Source organism: Mesoplodon densirostris, chromosome 8 (assembly GCF_025265405.1).
Source record: "Mesoplodon densirostris isolate mMesDen1 chromosome 8, mMesDen1 primary haplotype, whole genome shotgun sequence".
Lineage (NCBI taxonomy): Eukaryota > Metazoa > Chordata > Mammalia > Artiodactyla > Ziphiidae > Mesoplodon > Mesoplodon densirostris.
The window spans coordinates 88,145,844-88,162,881 of NC_082668.1; the positions used below are offsets into that span (position 1 = coordinate 88,145,844).

Sequence of the window (17,038 nt, forward strand, 5' to 3'; positions counted from 1 at the left end):
GAAAATATAGTATGCAACATTAGCAAGAGGAAGAACTGTAGGTATAGTTTACCACCATATATGTAAAAATAGGGTTGTGTCTATATTTGTATATTCTTATTTGTGCATTTAACAATCTCTAGAATTAAAATAAACAGTGATTATCCATAGGAGAGGAGAAGTGGGAAACTAGGCAGAGGGGAACAGAGATGGTGGGAGGAGGTCAAATATCTTCTAAATAATTTTAAATTTTTGAAAATATGAGTATAATATCTATTCAAAAATAAATGTTAAAAATCAGTTGTAAAAATCTAAAAGTTCGTCCACAGCATATCAGTATTTCTACACAAAAACAACTAGAAAATGGTCAATTCATAGATCATTTGTGCAGATAAGTTTCAGAAAGCCCCCAAAGGCATCTTAAACAGGTGTGAAAAAAACAATTGGAAAAAAAGAGTGAAGATCTGATTACCCAGAAATCCATGGTGACAAAAATGCTTTGGGAGGCCCAATTTTTTAAAACAAATTTTCATGACTTTTCTCTACCACAGTACTCTTAGAATGAGGGCATTTTCACAAACTAATCCAAATTTAGCAGGTCCATTTTGAACCACTTCTAAATTTTGCACAAACAATGCCTATTGGTACTTGTCACCATATGGTAGGTACAGTAATTAAAAGTAGGTCAAATGTACTCATAAAATGTATGTGATAGATGACATAATATTCTAGTCCCAAAGTGAACAAACAACCAATAAAAATTTTTAAAAAAAAACAAAAAAACCTGTTAATCCACAAGTTGGTCCCTAATAACCAAAGTATGGAATTAATGTTGACCTATTCTTCCAACAGCAGGAGCCACTCCTGATTTGTGGTAATAAAACCTTGCCATCTGCATCAATGCTGATATTTCTTTTGTCATCTGCTATGGAAAGAGGATAGTCATCAGAAGTTTACTATTCAGAAACACAAGTGTCTTTAATTTACTCACAAGAAGAATTAGCTTTACAGCGCTGCTGGTGCTCCAAGATATACCCCTCTACACAGTGGCACTGGTGATGGCCAATTCGGTCTTCACATATCTGGTCACAAACTCCCCACATCTGACAATCATCAAAATCTGCCATATAGGAAATAACCGTTTGTAATCATGTTTAACAGTATTTCTTGAGCACCTTCTGAAAAAAATCTTGGACAAGCTATACAGGAATATGGTGATGCCCCTGCCTAAGTAAGTACCCTCTAAGGGGAAAAAAATAGGCATCATCATACTAGGGAAAACCCAAGGTTTTTTAAAATCTACGTAAAGGATAACTTTGCAGGTGATGCACAACACTGCTTGGACACATTGCCTTTGCATTTCATTTGTTAATGTTGGTTTACAAAACATCTGACTTTTAGTATAAATGCATCCCTTTAAAACTGTGCTTTCCAATATGGTAGCCACTGCCCTCTGCAGCTTCTCAAATTTATATTTAGATTAACTAAAATAAAATAAATTTAATGATTCAATTTCCAAGTCACACTTGCCACCTTTCAAATGCTACATATGATTAGTGTTTACCATACTGGAAGACACAGACATTTCCATCACTGCAGAAAAAACTGCCTTATACCCAGTGGCTCAGTAAGACACAAATCTGTGCCTGCAATAAAGTATCTGGAAAGGTCTGTTTACCCAGCTGCCTTTCCTCTGATGTCAAAAATCGTAACCAAAATTAAAATCATTTTTAAGACATGAAAAATATATTCTCTTCTGATTATTCATTAGCATTATTCATTCATTTAATAAGTGCTTATTGAAAATCCATTACATAATAGAGCTCTGTTCAATGCTATAATAGCCTTAGTTCTACCGTGTAAAAAGAGTTTCAATATAATTGACATATAAACAATACAATATGCGGGGGAAAGAAAGTGTCTTTCTCAAAGATTATAAAGCTTAAGGGGCGGGCCTCCCTGGTGGCGCAGTGGTTGAGAGTCCGCCTGCCGATGCAGGGGATACGGGTTCGTGCCCCGGTCTGGGAGGATCCCATATGCCGCGGAGCGGCTGGGCCAGTGAGCCATGGCCGCTGAGCCTGTGTGTCCGGAGCCTGTGCTCTGCAACGCGAGAGGCCACAACAGTGAGAGGCCCGCGTACCGCAAAAAAAAAAAAAGCTTAAGGGGCACAGAAATTGTCCTATCTTTGGTCCACTGGTGCCAAATATTTCATTTGACCCCCCAAGTTCACATCCACTCTTCACCCTCCTTCACCCTGCTCTCTTCCCTTGGAGAATGACCTCCACAGCCTAAACCAACAAGGTTCCCACCCCCCAGGGCTTCAGGAAATTCTCAAGTAAATTATAATTCCTGAGACCCTCAGGTCTAGGATTCTCCAGAATTTCTCGGACCCGATCACAGTTGCAGAGTTGTGAGTTGAGTTCTACCACACCTGCTGGATGGCCCACCATCTTGTGACTCCCCAGCAAGAAAGACCAAGAAAGTCCTGGTATCAAGATAATGGTTCCCATTTACCCTTCAGACCAAGTATAACAACATTGACCAGAATATCTTTCATTCCAAGGACCGTGACGAAGAAAAAATTAATCCAATTTGGACATGACAAGATAAAAGGACATGTGGGTAAAAATAAAAGGCCCGCATTTGATCTATGTCCCCTGTGTCCTCGCCTCGGCCCTAAGAAAGCACCACGTGAGGCTTTGCTTCAGCAGGAATAAAAGTACAGGACATTCGCCCTCAGACTCCCAGGGTGTCATGACCTCATTTTGAATGCAAGACACTATGACTATGTCTAAGGGGCTAGAGTCACCCTGGGAGCCGTTCTCGTGTCAAAAAGAGGGTGAAGTCATAACTAGGAGTTTTTGGGTGCAAATGCCCTTCCTATCACCTGGGCTACAAATACATTACAGGTTTAAGTGCGTGTATAAACACTGTCACGTTTAATGACTGAATAAGATTCTATTCTCCATTATGAAGAGGAATGAAGGCTAATTAATATCCATTGTCAGCCAAAGGGAAGACAAGAGAAATGAAAGGAGACCTGAGGTTCTCAAGAGACTAGAAAAGGTAGTAGAAACTGTAAAAAACACTAAAATGCTGCTCTGCAATACTCCAGCCCATTACCTTGATCTACTTTCCTTTTTATTCTTTGTCCCCTCCTACCAACAAATACTGCTTTGAAAGTAATTCCAAAAAATGGTTTTTAGCATAGACCCCCTTGGACACCCTCTGATCCACCTGGCTGTGTGAAATCCCACCGTGCTGCATGACCTTCCTGCTCTAACTCTGCACCACGATGTCATTCCCTCAACAAACAGCGTGTCCCGTCCATCAGAAACAATAACCCCGGTAAACTGCTCCGGCAGCATGCCTCAGAGGCTCCGCAGCCAGGGCAAGCCTACCAGGAGCAGATGAACGGAAGGACACAAAATTTCTTGTCAGGATTATTCCATTTTATTCTTGATGACCACTGAGGCATTCACTGGGGAGCCAGATCTAAGATGGTAAATGTTGTATAGGTTTCCAACACCTGAAGCCTCTGTGATGAGTCAGCCATGCAGAGGATTAGAGCCATAAAGAGAGTATTTGCGGAACGTGAAAGACTTGAAACGCTCGAAAGACCAGACCTACACATTTCCCCTAAAAGCTCAGCTGAAACAAGTGTAACTGGTTTCGTCGTGTCATGTATTGAAACTAATGAGTTCTCTTTACAAAGAGAGCAAAATATAGTCTTCTTTGAAAGAAATATGAAATCACTGTTAACCAAGCTTCAAAACTCAGAGGCAAAGGGTGCATTTGCCTAATTCCTCTTTGGGGCTGAGAGGAAAAACAGAAAAGCTAGTGTAATACTGAGAACATGGCTTCTGGTATCTCTACGGGAATTCCTTTTCTACTAAGAGAAAGCAGAGAGGCCTAGAAAACTAAGAGACTGGAAATCGGATTGGCAGCTGGGTGGCAGTAAAGGGGGTGGAGAAGCCTGACATTTGCCAAAAACAGACGAGCAGCCTTATACCTACAGATGAGCACCACTCCGAGAAAAAAGGGATGCAGCCCTCGTAGTGATGCCAGGAAGCATAAGCAGGGCTTCCAAAGTCAGAAACCCACCTAACAAATGAGGACATTTGTGTGAAAAGTCTTTTTAAATGACTTGAATGCATCTGCAGTGTTACGATAATGAGATAATGATAATAATAAAACACAAAAAATGTCCTATAATATCACTTAATGCTAGCTGCAGATCATAAATGTTTTATTTATAAAACGTTTTGAGACGATTAGAAATTTGGGGGCTTTCTTAAATAGTTCAGAGTTCTCTCTGAGTCTTCAGGATCGCTCAGGCTGATTTGCATAAAGCATTTAATCTTAACATGTCTTGTCGAACAGAGTTACTTAAGAGGAGCAATCAGATCCAGGGCAAACTTTGGGACACGGTCCTGATATTAGAAATCTAAAATTACCTACTTTGAACACCACAAGAACAACCTCAACTGGATTGCTTTACCGGATATAAAAATCTTGGCATACAACAGGTAAATGAGAGAGCCCCATTACAATAGTTCTCAGTAACACTGAGGAATAGACTTTCTCAAGAGTTTGTAAACCAGAGTCTTTCTTTTTTTCTTTTTTCTTTTCTTTTCTTTTTTGGCCGTGCCACATGGCTTGTGGGATCTTAGTTCCCTGACCAGGGATCGAACCCAGGCCCTTGGCAGTGAAACAGAGATCTAACCACTGGACCACCAGGGAACCCCCCCAGAGTCTTTCTGACATTAAAATTTTTTCTGACTATGAGAAAATTATTAAGATCAACCATAATTAAGTTGGAAGCCATGAGCTGAGACTAAAGACTGAATAACATCATTAGGTTTATCCAAATTCAATATTTTGGGCCAAATTATATTAATATTTTAGAAATCATTTCAGAAGAAATACTTTTCTAAAAGTATTTCGTACATGTGCCATGCTTGTTTTCATCCAAAAAGCTCTAAAGAATCTCAAATTTCTAAGGAGTATCAAAAGAACACAGATATCCTGGTAAAATTCTGAATCATCTATCTTTTGAAGATCCATAGATGAATACTTCATAGTAATGAATTGTTTCAGTTGCCTTCCAGATGCCTTTTCCCAACACCAGTAAAAACCCCTGTGGTCACTTTCTGCTAGTATGTCTGTTATTCACATAACAAAAGTTAGAAAGGAAGGAAAAAGAAATCAGAGCATTAAAAATTCATTGTTCAAACCCTAAAAAACTGAAAATTGATGATACTTGGCCATGTCTAATTCTCCCATCATAAGAACCCCTTCCTAATCACAGTGGGGTGCAAAGCTGGCTTACATCAAAATCAAAATTTTCCCAGTAGGAGAAATCACTCTTATCTTTCAGATAGGAAAGATGTCAGAAATATTTAGTGCACTGGTGTCTAATTCAATGCCAGCCACTGGATGGAAATAACATGATAGAGTTTGTTTTTCTTTAGTATTAGCTTCGAAAATCAATGGGATTAACAACCAGCACAGCATGGGCACTGACTGACCAGTGTGGTCAGTGGATCAGTGACCTGGTGATCCTCTGTTGTGTGACCACTCTTTAGATCCTGGAACCTGGGAAGTTTTGGACATCCTGGGAAGAAGCCAGAGGAGCAGGGTAAGGTGCTTGATGGATTCAAGGCAGCAGCTATTTACCAACTACATGGAAGTATTTCAGTACAGTTGACCCTTGGCATTCTACGGGGTCGGTTCCAGGACCCCCCAGGATACCAAGATCCAAAGATGGTCAAGTCCCTTATATAAAATGGTGTAGTGTTTACATATAACCTAGACACATCCTCCTATATACTTTAAATCACCCCTAGATTACTTATAATGCTTAATATCAATACAATGTAAATGCTATGTAAATAGTTATAAATACAATTTAAGTGCTGTATAAATAGTTGCCTGCACACAGAAAGTTCAAGTTTTGCTTTTTGGAACTTTCTGCCTTTTTTTTTTTTTTTTTAATCCCCAATTGATTTGAATCCGAAGTTGCGGAATTCACGGATAGGGAGGGCTAACTGTATTTAACAAGTATGGCCATATCATTTCTGCCTCCAAGTACATAAAACACAAATATTTAAAACACCAAAAGACTACCTCCATCGTCGGGTGGTAGAAAGATATACACATAGCTAGTCAACTCACTCATCACACAACCACTCTTTCGCCTTGGGTGCCTCACAAAAGCTTCTCAGAGTTAAAACTTCATACTGTCATGTTTTCGGTGAGGACTGTGTTGCTCTTTGTTAATAGACATTCCTATCCACAAGTACAAACTCCATGATGTTAGAGGGCATGGAACCCACCAGTGCCACAAGCACCGTGATGAAAGACAAGGCCCTCCCACCTGTCACTTACCGACACAGTTATGGGTGCTATTTGCGTTGACGATAAAACCTGAGGGACAGTGACACATCCCTCCAACTGGTGACTTGTGGCATTGGTACTCACAGCCTAAGAACGGACACAAATCCACATCTAAACAGAGAAAAACACTTGGTGAAATGAACGGTGACCTCTGGACAAGGCTGATTTACAAGGAGTAAGAACTTCTTTCAAAAGTAAAAGCTCAGTAAGCATGCAGCAGCCACAGGAAATCTGTCACCATTCAAGCCTTCCTGCAATACAATGCAATAAAGAGCTCGGGAGGAGATATGGAGATATAGGTATACGTATAGCTGATTCACTTTGTTATAAAGTAGAAACTAACATACCATTGTAAAGCAATTATACTCCAATAAAGATGTTTAAAAAATTAATAATAATAATTTTTAAAAGCTCAGCACATATTTTTTAAAAGTTGTAACTAAGTGTAAGCACAAGTCATCAGAAGTGCTGTTTGGAAAAATCTGGTCATAAGTCTATCTTTGTGTCAACATCATAGAAGGAAATTCCCAAGAATTCCGAAGTCACTGGACACTAAACACTAAACTCCTAACTTTTAACACTAAGAAGTTAATTAATCATGGCTAGCTTCAAGTGGTGGAATTTCAGGTGACTATATTTTTGTTAATTTTAGTTTTCTAACTTTTGTACTATGACTATTTAAAAGGGTTCCCAAATGAAATGCCAAAAAGAAGCCATAGAAGTCTCTTTTTTCCAAGGAAAAAAATCCCTAAAACTTTAGGGTTATAGTTAATGGCCACTGCTAGGCAACTACTAGATAATTTAGAGAGAGTGCTATTGATAAAATCAAGGTCATGAATTATATTTTCTTACAAGAAAGTCAGTTGTCCACAGAGTTGATGGGTGATGGTGGGGGAATATTCTACAGCCACAGGGGGAAAAAAGAAACACTGACTCAAAGTACATATCCCTGAAACCAGAAGCTTCTTGGAGTATATCCAGACAACACTTTTTCCATAGGTATAAGCCAGGGAATAAAATCTCCAGAACACTTTAGAGTCATCACAATTACCATTAAATCCATTCTTCCTGGGAAGGGGGAGAGGAGAGTCACAAATATTTTTAAGCTCCTCCCATTAAGAGATGGAGTCTATTTCTTCAGTCCATTGAACCTGGGCTTCGTGTGACTTGTTTTGGCCAATAGAACACTTGGCAAACATGACATAAGCAGAGGCTTAAAAGAGCTTGTTCACTGGGGTTTGCTCTTCCCACCACCATGCAAACAAGCCTGGACTAGCCGTGCTTTTACTGCAGCATCCTGAGACGTGAGTGAGCTAGCCAACCCACAGAACTGTGAGAAATAATAAATGTTCGCTGGTTAAAGCCACTAAGTCTTGGGATTGTTCGGTCTGCAAACACCAACTGACAGTCTCTGTATTTGGCAATCTGTTATAGAGAAACAGACACACTTTTACCTGAAAGATGCCCAGATGAATTTCCATACTCACCACAGTGTTGTCCTGCAGTGATATTGCTTTCATCTTCTCCTTCTGGACAATCTGAAGTCCCATCACAAACTTTAGTAATTGGGATGCATTTTCCAGACTTTGGACAAGCCCATTCATTTGGGTAACATTCATAAGTACGGTTAATTCTGCTTTCTGTGGGGAAAAAAGAGAGAGTTACTACAGGCCACATTAGAGGCAGAGCCAACTCTTTTTCAATACATGGTTAAGAGAGGATAGAGATCAGGTGGACAAGAAGTCTACAAATGACCTATATTTCACAGTAAACTAGTAGTTTCTAACTCTACAACTGACCTTTTATTGAGATTCTAAGCAGTGGCAAATGGCATTAAGTTCCACTCTTTCTAGGGGAAGCAACTCCCAGCCAGGTTATAAGAAGAGGAAGCAGAAATGGGCCTGAATTATCAACAAACTAGATGAATAACCCATAGGAGAACATTTAGTTAATTAAATCATGAACAATAGAACTAGGGCTATCAAGGTAATGCCAGGATTCCTATGTTTGTTTGTGTGTGTGTGTGTGTGTGTGTGTGTGTGTGTGTGTGTCATTTTGAGTTGTTCAGTTTGTTTTGTTTCTTTAGTGAAATGTCAACAGTGTAAGAAACACCCAAATGTAGGAAAACAACTACTTGGATCACTGAAACATGAAACCAATGGATGTTCCCAGAACAAGGATCATTCTTAATATAAAGATCTTACAGAAAAAGCTGAACAAACTTTTTGGCTAACCCAATACTTGGGGCTAGACCCACAAAGGTGACGTGCTTTATTCATGGGTGTCAGCAACTTCTGAACTGTTGGAGGTACTGCTGATGATAATAGCGCAGTGAAGGGGGCAAATATCACCTTTCCCACAACTAACAATCTCCAGCTCTAAGTCATTTTTCAAGGTTATAAGGTTTTGAGACAAATCACATTTTCCCTCCTTCCCCAGCCTACATTTTTTATATAGATACATCTAATTAAAATAAGAGTCTTAAAGGGAAAACCTTGGATAGGGCTATAGACAGGGGAGAGACTGTCCTACCTATTTGGTCTTAGTGTTGGAAGGAAAGGATTATAATTTATGTTATATTTGAGTTTTGGGTCTTTTTAGGAAAAGCTAGTGGAATCACCTCTTTCCTCCCCATCCACTAATACCCCTTAAGCCCAGCCAATCCAGAAACTTGCATGTCACACAGATAATTTCTAACAAGGAAAGTAGGAAAAACAAGTTCTGGAAAACACTTTAAGAAAACACTTTCCAATGAGAAGCTCTTCCCCTCCTTACCGCATCCATCTTCATCGGCATTATCTACACAGTCACCTTCTCCATCACAAACCCAATTTTGATTAATGCAGAAGCCGTTGGGGCAAGTGAATTCGTTACCTTTGCAGGTCTGATAAGAACCTGGAAGAAAATGACAGCTGCACTCCAAAGATACAAACCACTCAGGAAAAATCAAAGTGCTCACCTTGCCACCTAAACTAAGCTCCTAGAAACTGAAATTTCTATGCCCATTTAGTCCCTTAACTATCTTGACAAAAATGAAAAAAAAAAGGAGGAAGAGAAGGAGAAAGAAGAGGAGAAGGAGGAGAAGAAAACAGCAGCTTTGGGTCCAGGACATGAACTCAGGTGCATCAAGATTAAAAACAAGACAGTTATGTTATAGGTTGTCACAGAACAGAGAACACAGACTGACAAAGATGCTATAGACACGCCAATGGCCAACATTCTCTTACTTGACCACAAGCACAGTCATTGCTATCTAGGACCTAATGATTCTGAGTAACTCGTTCCATGATGTCACATTCTTCTCAATACAGTCCCTGAAACAAGCACAGGCGCCAGAAAAGAAATCAGGCATGGCTCGCAGAAAATTAGAGTGATACTGAAAATATTTAACAACCTCTAATGCATGGTTACCCACCAATCAAAATGGGTGTGGAGAAAATCCTGCATTCTGGTAAATAAGTGACCACCAAAAAAAAAAAAAAAAAACCTGTCAATTTATTGGAATTTATAAAACTCTCTCATGGAGATTTCATGTTCTAATAAAATGAGTCTGGAGGTGGCAACAATGAGAGCATTCGTGTGCATTGCAGGCAATATCATGGAAAGAAAAGGAGGGCCAGAGTGAAAATGTGGAGGTAACAAAAGCCACCTGCGGGACTTCCCTGGTGGCGCAGTGGTTGAGAGTCCGCCTGCCGATGCAGGGGACACGGGTTCGTGCCCCGGTCCGGGAAGATCCCACATGCCGCGGAGCAGCTGGGCCCGTGAGCCATGGCCGCTGAGCCTACGCGTCCGGAGCCTGTGCTCCGCAACGGGAGAGGCCACAACAGTGAGAGGCCCGCGTACCGCAAAAAAAAAAAAAAAAAAAAAAAAAAAAAGCCACCTGAAACCATACTGAAACTTTCCCGACTCGTGATTTTAATGTGGTAAGAATTTCAAAGTAAAGAGGAGAGTTAGGGCCATTACTATTAGGGACCTTGTCTCCCTTTCTAAGCCCTTGTCTCACTCTGTGAAGGTTATTAGACCCATTCCTGAGATATGAGTAATTTGAGAGTCCAGTGATACAATACACTCTGTATCTTTGTAGCCTAAGGAAAGAATGCAAACTGTCCATCAACAACCCTTCAACTCTACACAGGTCCTTGGAAATTAAAGTCCAAGTTCAGCAACACTGCTGAGGCTCATGCCATGGGCCCTAAGTGACAGTCTGGCTCCCTTTGCCATCAGACATAGTGACTGTAATTTAAAAAAAGGAGCACATTGGTAGGGAGAAAAAATAAAACAACACAAAAACATTCCCAACAGCATGACCCAGCGTAAGGAAATCACCGTACTGCAAGAACGTTCATCACTGCCATCTTCACAGTCAAGGTCATGGTCGCAGACGTAGGTTTTATAAATGCACTCCCCACTGCCACACTGAAACTCACTGCGCAAGCATCGGTGAGCTGGGACACAAGGTTAAGAAGGGAAAGAAAAGAGAGAATTTCAATTCCACTGTAGCCACTTAATTTCATAGGAAGATTCTGTCTCAAGTTTAAAGAGAGATTCTTACTATGCAGTAGTGTTCTGGTAAATGTTTAATAACCAGTTCTCCAGGAACATAAAAGTCCTTACCTGTAGTAGCTGCCAATTTCCATGGTGTAAATACTCCACCGTGGCTGACTTCAAGCTACCAACATGAATTCACTGAACACAAACTTGAGAAGAAAGGTGCATAACTGGCCAGTATAAACCAGCTTCACCATATTACTTACTGCAGTTGAGTTCATCAGAGGCGTCTCTGCAATCCATTTCCCCATCACACTTCTGACTGGTGTTATAGCAGGCTCCACTGGCACAAGTTTGCTGCTCACATATTGGGTATCCTGAAAGAATGGAAAGAGCACACAAACCTTAAATGAAGATGTTGCTTTAGCAATCACTTCTTGAGTGACTACTATATTCTAGACACTAACTGCTAAGCATATATTGGCAAACAAAAGATACATTCTCTGGATAACCTAAGAATGACACAAACAGCAAATTACAAACTGGATTACATGCTTAATGTGGGAAGTACAGAGTGCCATGAGAGTGCATAGTAGGAGGGAATGGGAGCCCAGGGAAGTCTCCTCTGAAGTGACTTGCGAGCTTCAAGCTGAAGAATGAGAAGAAATTCAACTTATTTCAAAATGGAACCTTCGTTTACATAATACAAATAACATCCCAGGAAAGTAATGTACCACCACATATGCTTTGGGAAATGAAGGGCCAGTTCTTTGGCTGGAGGGTCATAGAAAGAAAACAGGCCTAGAAGCCAGGAAACCTGGGACCTGGGGTACCACTCAGTACCTATTTACTCTTACTCAAGTTGTTCATCCTCTCTGTGTCACCACTTTCCCATCCACACATTTGGATAAGTTCCTTCACAGGGTACAGGGACCTCAAAAGACAATGTCTGGTAAAGCTTTTTGAAAAGCCCGAATAATTGCTACCACATTAGGCACATATGGTCACTTCACTGCTATTAACCAGATGCTTAACTCTGTTTTTTGAGATCTCACTGGAAAAATCAGCATGTCCCTTGCAGAAAAAAGGTACTGTCAGTCTCTCCCCTGTGCTTCCCCAGACTTGGAACATGTATCTCTCATGATCCCTAAGTGTAGGCTTCATCCTGTTGGTTGATTATCTGTTTCCCCCGTGACATCATGAAACCCTCTGAGATCAAAGATCCTGTCTTACTCATTTTAAAATCCCCATCACTCAGTACAGGGACTGGGTCATTACTCACTGTGCTCAAGAATTGCTTGGTATTGCTACAGTTATCACTTTAAAAAGCTTTTAAAAATAGTTTGAATGTCTGCCTTTTATGATCTCCAGACACGCAGGCTCAGTAGTTGTGGCTCACGGGCCTAGTTGCTCCGCGGCATATGGGATCCTCCCAGACCAGGGCTCGAAACCGTGTCCCCTGCATTAGCAGGCAGATTCTCAACCACTGCGCCACCAGGGAAGCTCCTATTTTATTTTTTAATAGCCCAAGAACCGGCTAGTGTTTAGGGTTATTGATGTCTTTTCATCATTGAGATGGTGCACGTTGCAAATGCACCTTCAAAGGGTCACACAGCTCAGTTAAGTAATTCTGCCTTCAAGAGATACCTAGAAGCCAGCTGAGTCCAGCAAGCGATTCCTTTCCCCCATGTGCCAGATAGCGTTTAGGGTCAGTATGCCATCTAGCCTTTTAAGAGAGCAGCAGGCAGGAAAGAAATCTTAGAAAACCCAACTCTTTGCAATAGAGAAGTTATCTATCAGGAGGAAAATTTATTTGGGCTTGGACTGTGACTCTTTCATTTAAGGTGATTATTGTAGATATGAAGGGCCTGAGACAAATATGCTGGGCAGATCTCTTGTTCTCCCTGTCCTGCTTTTTGAGAACCAGTCCTATAAAACTGAAAACCAGTATCCACTAACAAGACTAAAAGTTTGCTGACGTGGCTCATTCCCCCAACAAACCACAAGGCCAGCTTGATGTCATCAGAGAGGGTATTGGAATGGTTAGAGGTCAGCAGTTTGACACTTGGAATGAAGAATGAACAGCTTTCTTGTCTCCGTCCACGCCGATAATGAATCTCTGTCAATCAGCTAAGGACTTGCCTCAACCCCTGTACACCTTCTGGTCTCTTCTGTGCATGATTAAGTGGAGGGGTATGCCCACAGGAAAGACTGCACAGAGCCAAGACACAAAATACACAAAAGATTTGGAAAACTGTTTCCAAAAGTTTTTCCCCCTTTGGATACCCACACAGAGGGAACAGGTCCAAGTGGTACACTAAGCAAAGTAAGAAATGAACAGATTCTACTTCCTTTAAAGATTTCTACTGCTAACAGTATTAATTAAGGGGTTTCAATCTACCCCAGAAAAGAGGAAGTCACAATACTTTGTGATAGGGGATCTCTAAAGTCTTATTTTTTGGTTTATTTGCCTGGAGAGTCTGAGTCTAACCTTGTAAAATTTTCCCATGGAGCAAATCCATCAGTAGCTGAAATGTCCTACAGGACTTCAAGTAAAGGGGAAGTGTAGTAAGAGAGGAGACACTGTACAAGAACACCAGAGAAACTCATCCTGCTAAGTTTTGTTTTAATGGAAAGATGGACAAGCACCTATTAACTAAGGCCCAGACCTCTAAAGTTTGTCTGATACGAAAATGCAAGAACGTCCTCATTGAACATTGTGGTACATGACTCCTTTCGAATTATGGTTTTCTCAGGGTATATGCCCAGTAGTGGGATGGCTGGGTCGTATGGTAGTTCTATTTTTAGTTTTTTAAGGAACCTCCATACTGTTTTGCAGCTCTATTTACAATAGCCAGGACATGGAAGCAACCTAAGTGTCCATCGATAGATGAATGGATAAAGAAGATATGGCACATATATACAAGGGAATATTACTCAGCCATAAAAAGAAACGGAATTGGGTTATTTGTAGTGAGGTGGATGGACCTAGAGTCTGTCATACAGAGTGATGTAAGTCAGAAAGAGAACAACAAACACCGTATGCTAACACATATGTATGGAATCTAAAAAAAAAGAATAAATGGTCATGAAGACCCTAGGGGCAAGATGGGAATAAAGACACAGACCTACTAGAGAATGGACTTGAGGATATGGGGAGGGGGAAGGGTAAGCTGTGACAAAGTGAGAGAGTGGCACGGACATACATACACTACCAAACGTAAAACAGATAGCTAGTGGGAAGCAGCCGCATAGCACAGGGAGACCAGCTCAGTGCTTTGTGACCACCTAGAGGGGTGGGATAGGGAGGGTGGGAGGGAGGGAGACGCAAGAGGGAAGAGATATGGGAACATATGTATACATATAGCTGATTGACTTTGTTATAAAGCAGAAAGTAACACACCATTGTAAAGCAATTATACTCCAATAAAGATGTTAAAAAAAAAAAAAAAGAACGTCCTCATTCACACCACCTCTTCCCTCTCCCTTCCTTTCTTTAACTTCCAAACGATACATGTCCATGTTTGCTCCTCAAAATTGGGAGCTGCCTCCAAATATACATGTCAGATTGGTGCTTGAAGACTTTTTTAATGTTTTCTCTGCTAATGATTTGGCTTGAAGCAAGAAATTTCCATGCTATAGTTCTGTTTACATAATCAAGGAGGAAGATGTGGTTTGAGAAACTCGTAGGCCTCCCAGAATGGAAATCATTCACAGCAGGGTAAGACACACATAGTAGGCACTACTCTTTATTATCTTGACAGGAAGGCTGTAAATACATTCTGTTCTCAGAATTTGACAAAATAGCCAAAAAGAAGACAAATCGATTCTAATGAAAGAGAGGGCCTCTTAAAGGTATATTATGACACTTAAGCCAAGATTAAAAGGAAAACAAGAAGTTACTGATATAAGTCCTGCCCAGACACCTGTGACTTTTCAAGGTCTTGAAGTCATCCTTTATAAGTTACTTTATGTTAGTCTGGTTCCAAGGCAGGATAATCCAGTCAGAGTAATGATTTGCCAGAAAAAGTTTACTAGTTTGGCCACCAGCACTTAGCTGCAAGTACTATCCAAGAAGTTAAATAAGCAAAAACAATAATAATCATCAATAACATGTATTGAAAACTATGTGCCAGAAGCCTGTTCAAGTACTCAATGTGTATGAACTCATTTTGTTCTTATAACAACCCAATGAGGTAGTTACGCTATTGTTCCCATTTTAGAGATCTTATATACATGCCTCTCTGAGGTACAGAGAGGTTAAACAATTTGAAAAAGGTCATACAGGGCTTCCCTGGTGGCGCAGTGGTTGAGAGTCCGCCTGCCAATGCAGGGGACTCGGGTTCGTGCCCCGGTCCGGGAGGATCCCACATGCCGCGGAGCGGCTGGGCCCGTGAGCCATGGCCGCTGAGCCTGCGCGTCCGGAGCCTGTGCTCCGCGATGGGAGAGGCCACAACAGTGAAACAGTGAGAGGCCCGTGTACCGCAAAGAAAAAAAAAAAAAAAAAGGTCATACGACTGGTAAGCTGGAGAATCTGAACTCAAATTCAGGCAACCTGGCCCCACTACGCTTGTTCCTAACCACTATAATAGGTACTGTTACCACTTACAGGCTTCAGAGTAATAGGAAGAGAAAATTACAGGAGGAAGAATGAAATGGAATGAAAGGAAGTAATCTTAAAAAGATAGCATGAAAAGAAAGAGAAGAAGCAACGCAAGGGAAAGTTTTTCTTTCTTCCATTCAGTTTCTCGTTCCACTTTGGGAAGTCTGGAGAAGTGAGGCCAAATCTAAATTTCATCAAATTATGGCATATTCTACTAAGGACTTCAATCTGGTATAATCTAAGAATTCCAGGAAACCCTATGCTAGGAAACAGAGCTTTCCAAGAGTGCCAGGACAAACAAGAGAGTCCTTACCAAAAAAACAGACCACCAAGCAGCAGGAGACCAACCTATTCCTCTCTGAGCCCCCGCCTCCTGTGTTAGTCAAATTCAAGTCCCTGAAGTGACTGTCATCATGGACTAGCATCTAGGCAGTGCAGTAATAAGCAAGAGGACAACAGAGAAGCATTTCCTGCGTCTTTCCAAAAATAATTTGAAGTCTTTCAACAAAAAGCATATACATAATATTTATAAAATGTGAATAACAATTCAGTACCTTGGAAAGAGAAAGTAAATATGGTCTTCCCAAGGGCTACTAGAATTGGACTAACCTCAAGTTTAGTCTGAGCAGCTTTCAGGAGCCTGAAGCTAAAAAGGGAAAGACATTAACTTATATAGTTTCCCTTACCGCCTTCGCTTTGAACTACTGGGTCTCAAGTCCTAAATCCCTATCTGGTCTCTATCCATGGTGACGTGATCTCAGACCTAAGTTTAAAAAGCACCCAAGAGGCCTGCTCTGAAGAGTTTGGATCTGCTGTACCTCTTTCTTCTCATACACAGAACTATCACCAAAATCTGCAAAGGAGGTAAAGGCTGACATAGTTCTAATTTTTTGAAAAATAATAAAAATCTCACATGAGCCCTAGCACTGGAGTCACTGAGCCACAGGATGAACACTGTGCCTCAAATGCTCCAGGGAATAACGCAACATATATTTATTGAAATCCATCTTCCTAGACACCGTGCTAAGAACTGGATAAAGAGATTATAAATGAAATTGTAAGTGAAGTAACGCAGCTTTTTAAAACGATTTCATTCAACAGATAGTAACGGGACTGCTGAGTACTAGAGAGAAAGTGATGAACTTCATAAAATCCCTGCTCTCATGGAACTTACGTTCTATTTAGGAGGGTGGAAGGACAGACATTAAAATAAATGAGAAAGAGTAACAGTGAGGAGTAGCTCTCTGATAAGGTGACATTTGAACAAGAACTATTAGGGTTATCAACATGGAGGTCACTGGTGACACTGACAAGAATGTTTTGGGGGATTTGGAGATGGACTGTTTTCAATGAGTTCAAGAAAGAAAGAAGGAGAGGAAATGGAGATAGACAGTGATTAAAGACAATTCTATGTAACTTTGCTGTGAACGGGAGCAGAGAAGTAGGGTAACAGCTGAGAGGGATCTTAGGGTCTTTTAAAAGATGGGAGATATTTATAATGTGCTTGTAAGATGAAGACTAAATAAGAGATTTTTCTCTTTCCTCAAGGTTTCAGGGCTCTGAATCCTA

At 40.7% G+C, this 17,038-nt stretch overlaps 1 protein-coding gene across 1 annotated transcript in view; it reads right to left on the reverse strand.

The window, feature by feature from the left end:
- The window catches only part of LRP2 (LDL receptor related protein 2), a 185,814-nt gene that overhangs the window by 131,675 nt on the left and 37,101 nt on the right, over positions 1 to 17,038 (reverse strand). Inside the window, exons 7-12 of the mRNA XM_060105959.1 lie at positions 11,133 to 11,243; positions 10,713 to 10,823; positions 9,154 to 9,273; positions 7,866 to 8,018; positions 6,370 to 6,489; positions 971 to 1,099 (exon numbers count right to left, since the gene is read on the reverse strand). Coding sequence (XP_059961942.1) covers positions 971 to 1,099; positions 6,370 to 6,489; positions 7,866 to 8,018; positions 9,154 to 9,273; positions 10,713 to 10,823; positions 11,133 to 11,243 — 744 coding nt within the window. The remainder of the gene's footprint in view (positions 1 to 970; positions 1,100 to 6,369; positions 6,490 to 7,865; positions 8,019 to 9,153; positions 9,274 to 10,712; positions 10,824 to 11,132; positions 11,244 to 17,038) is intronic.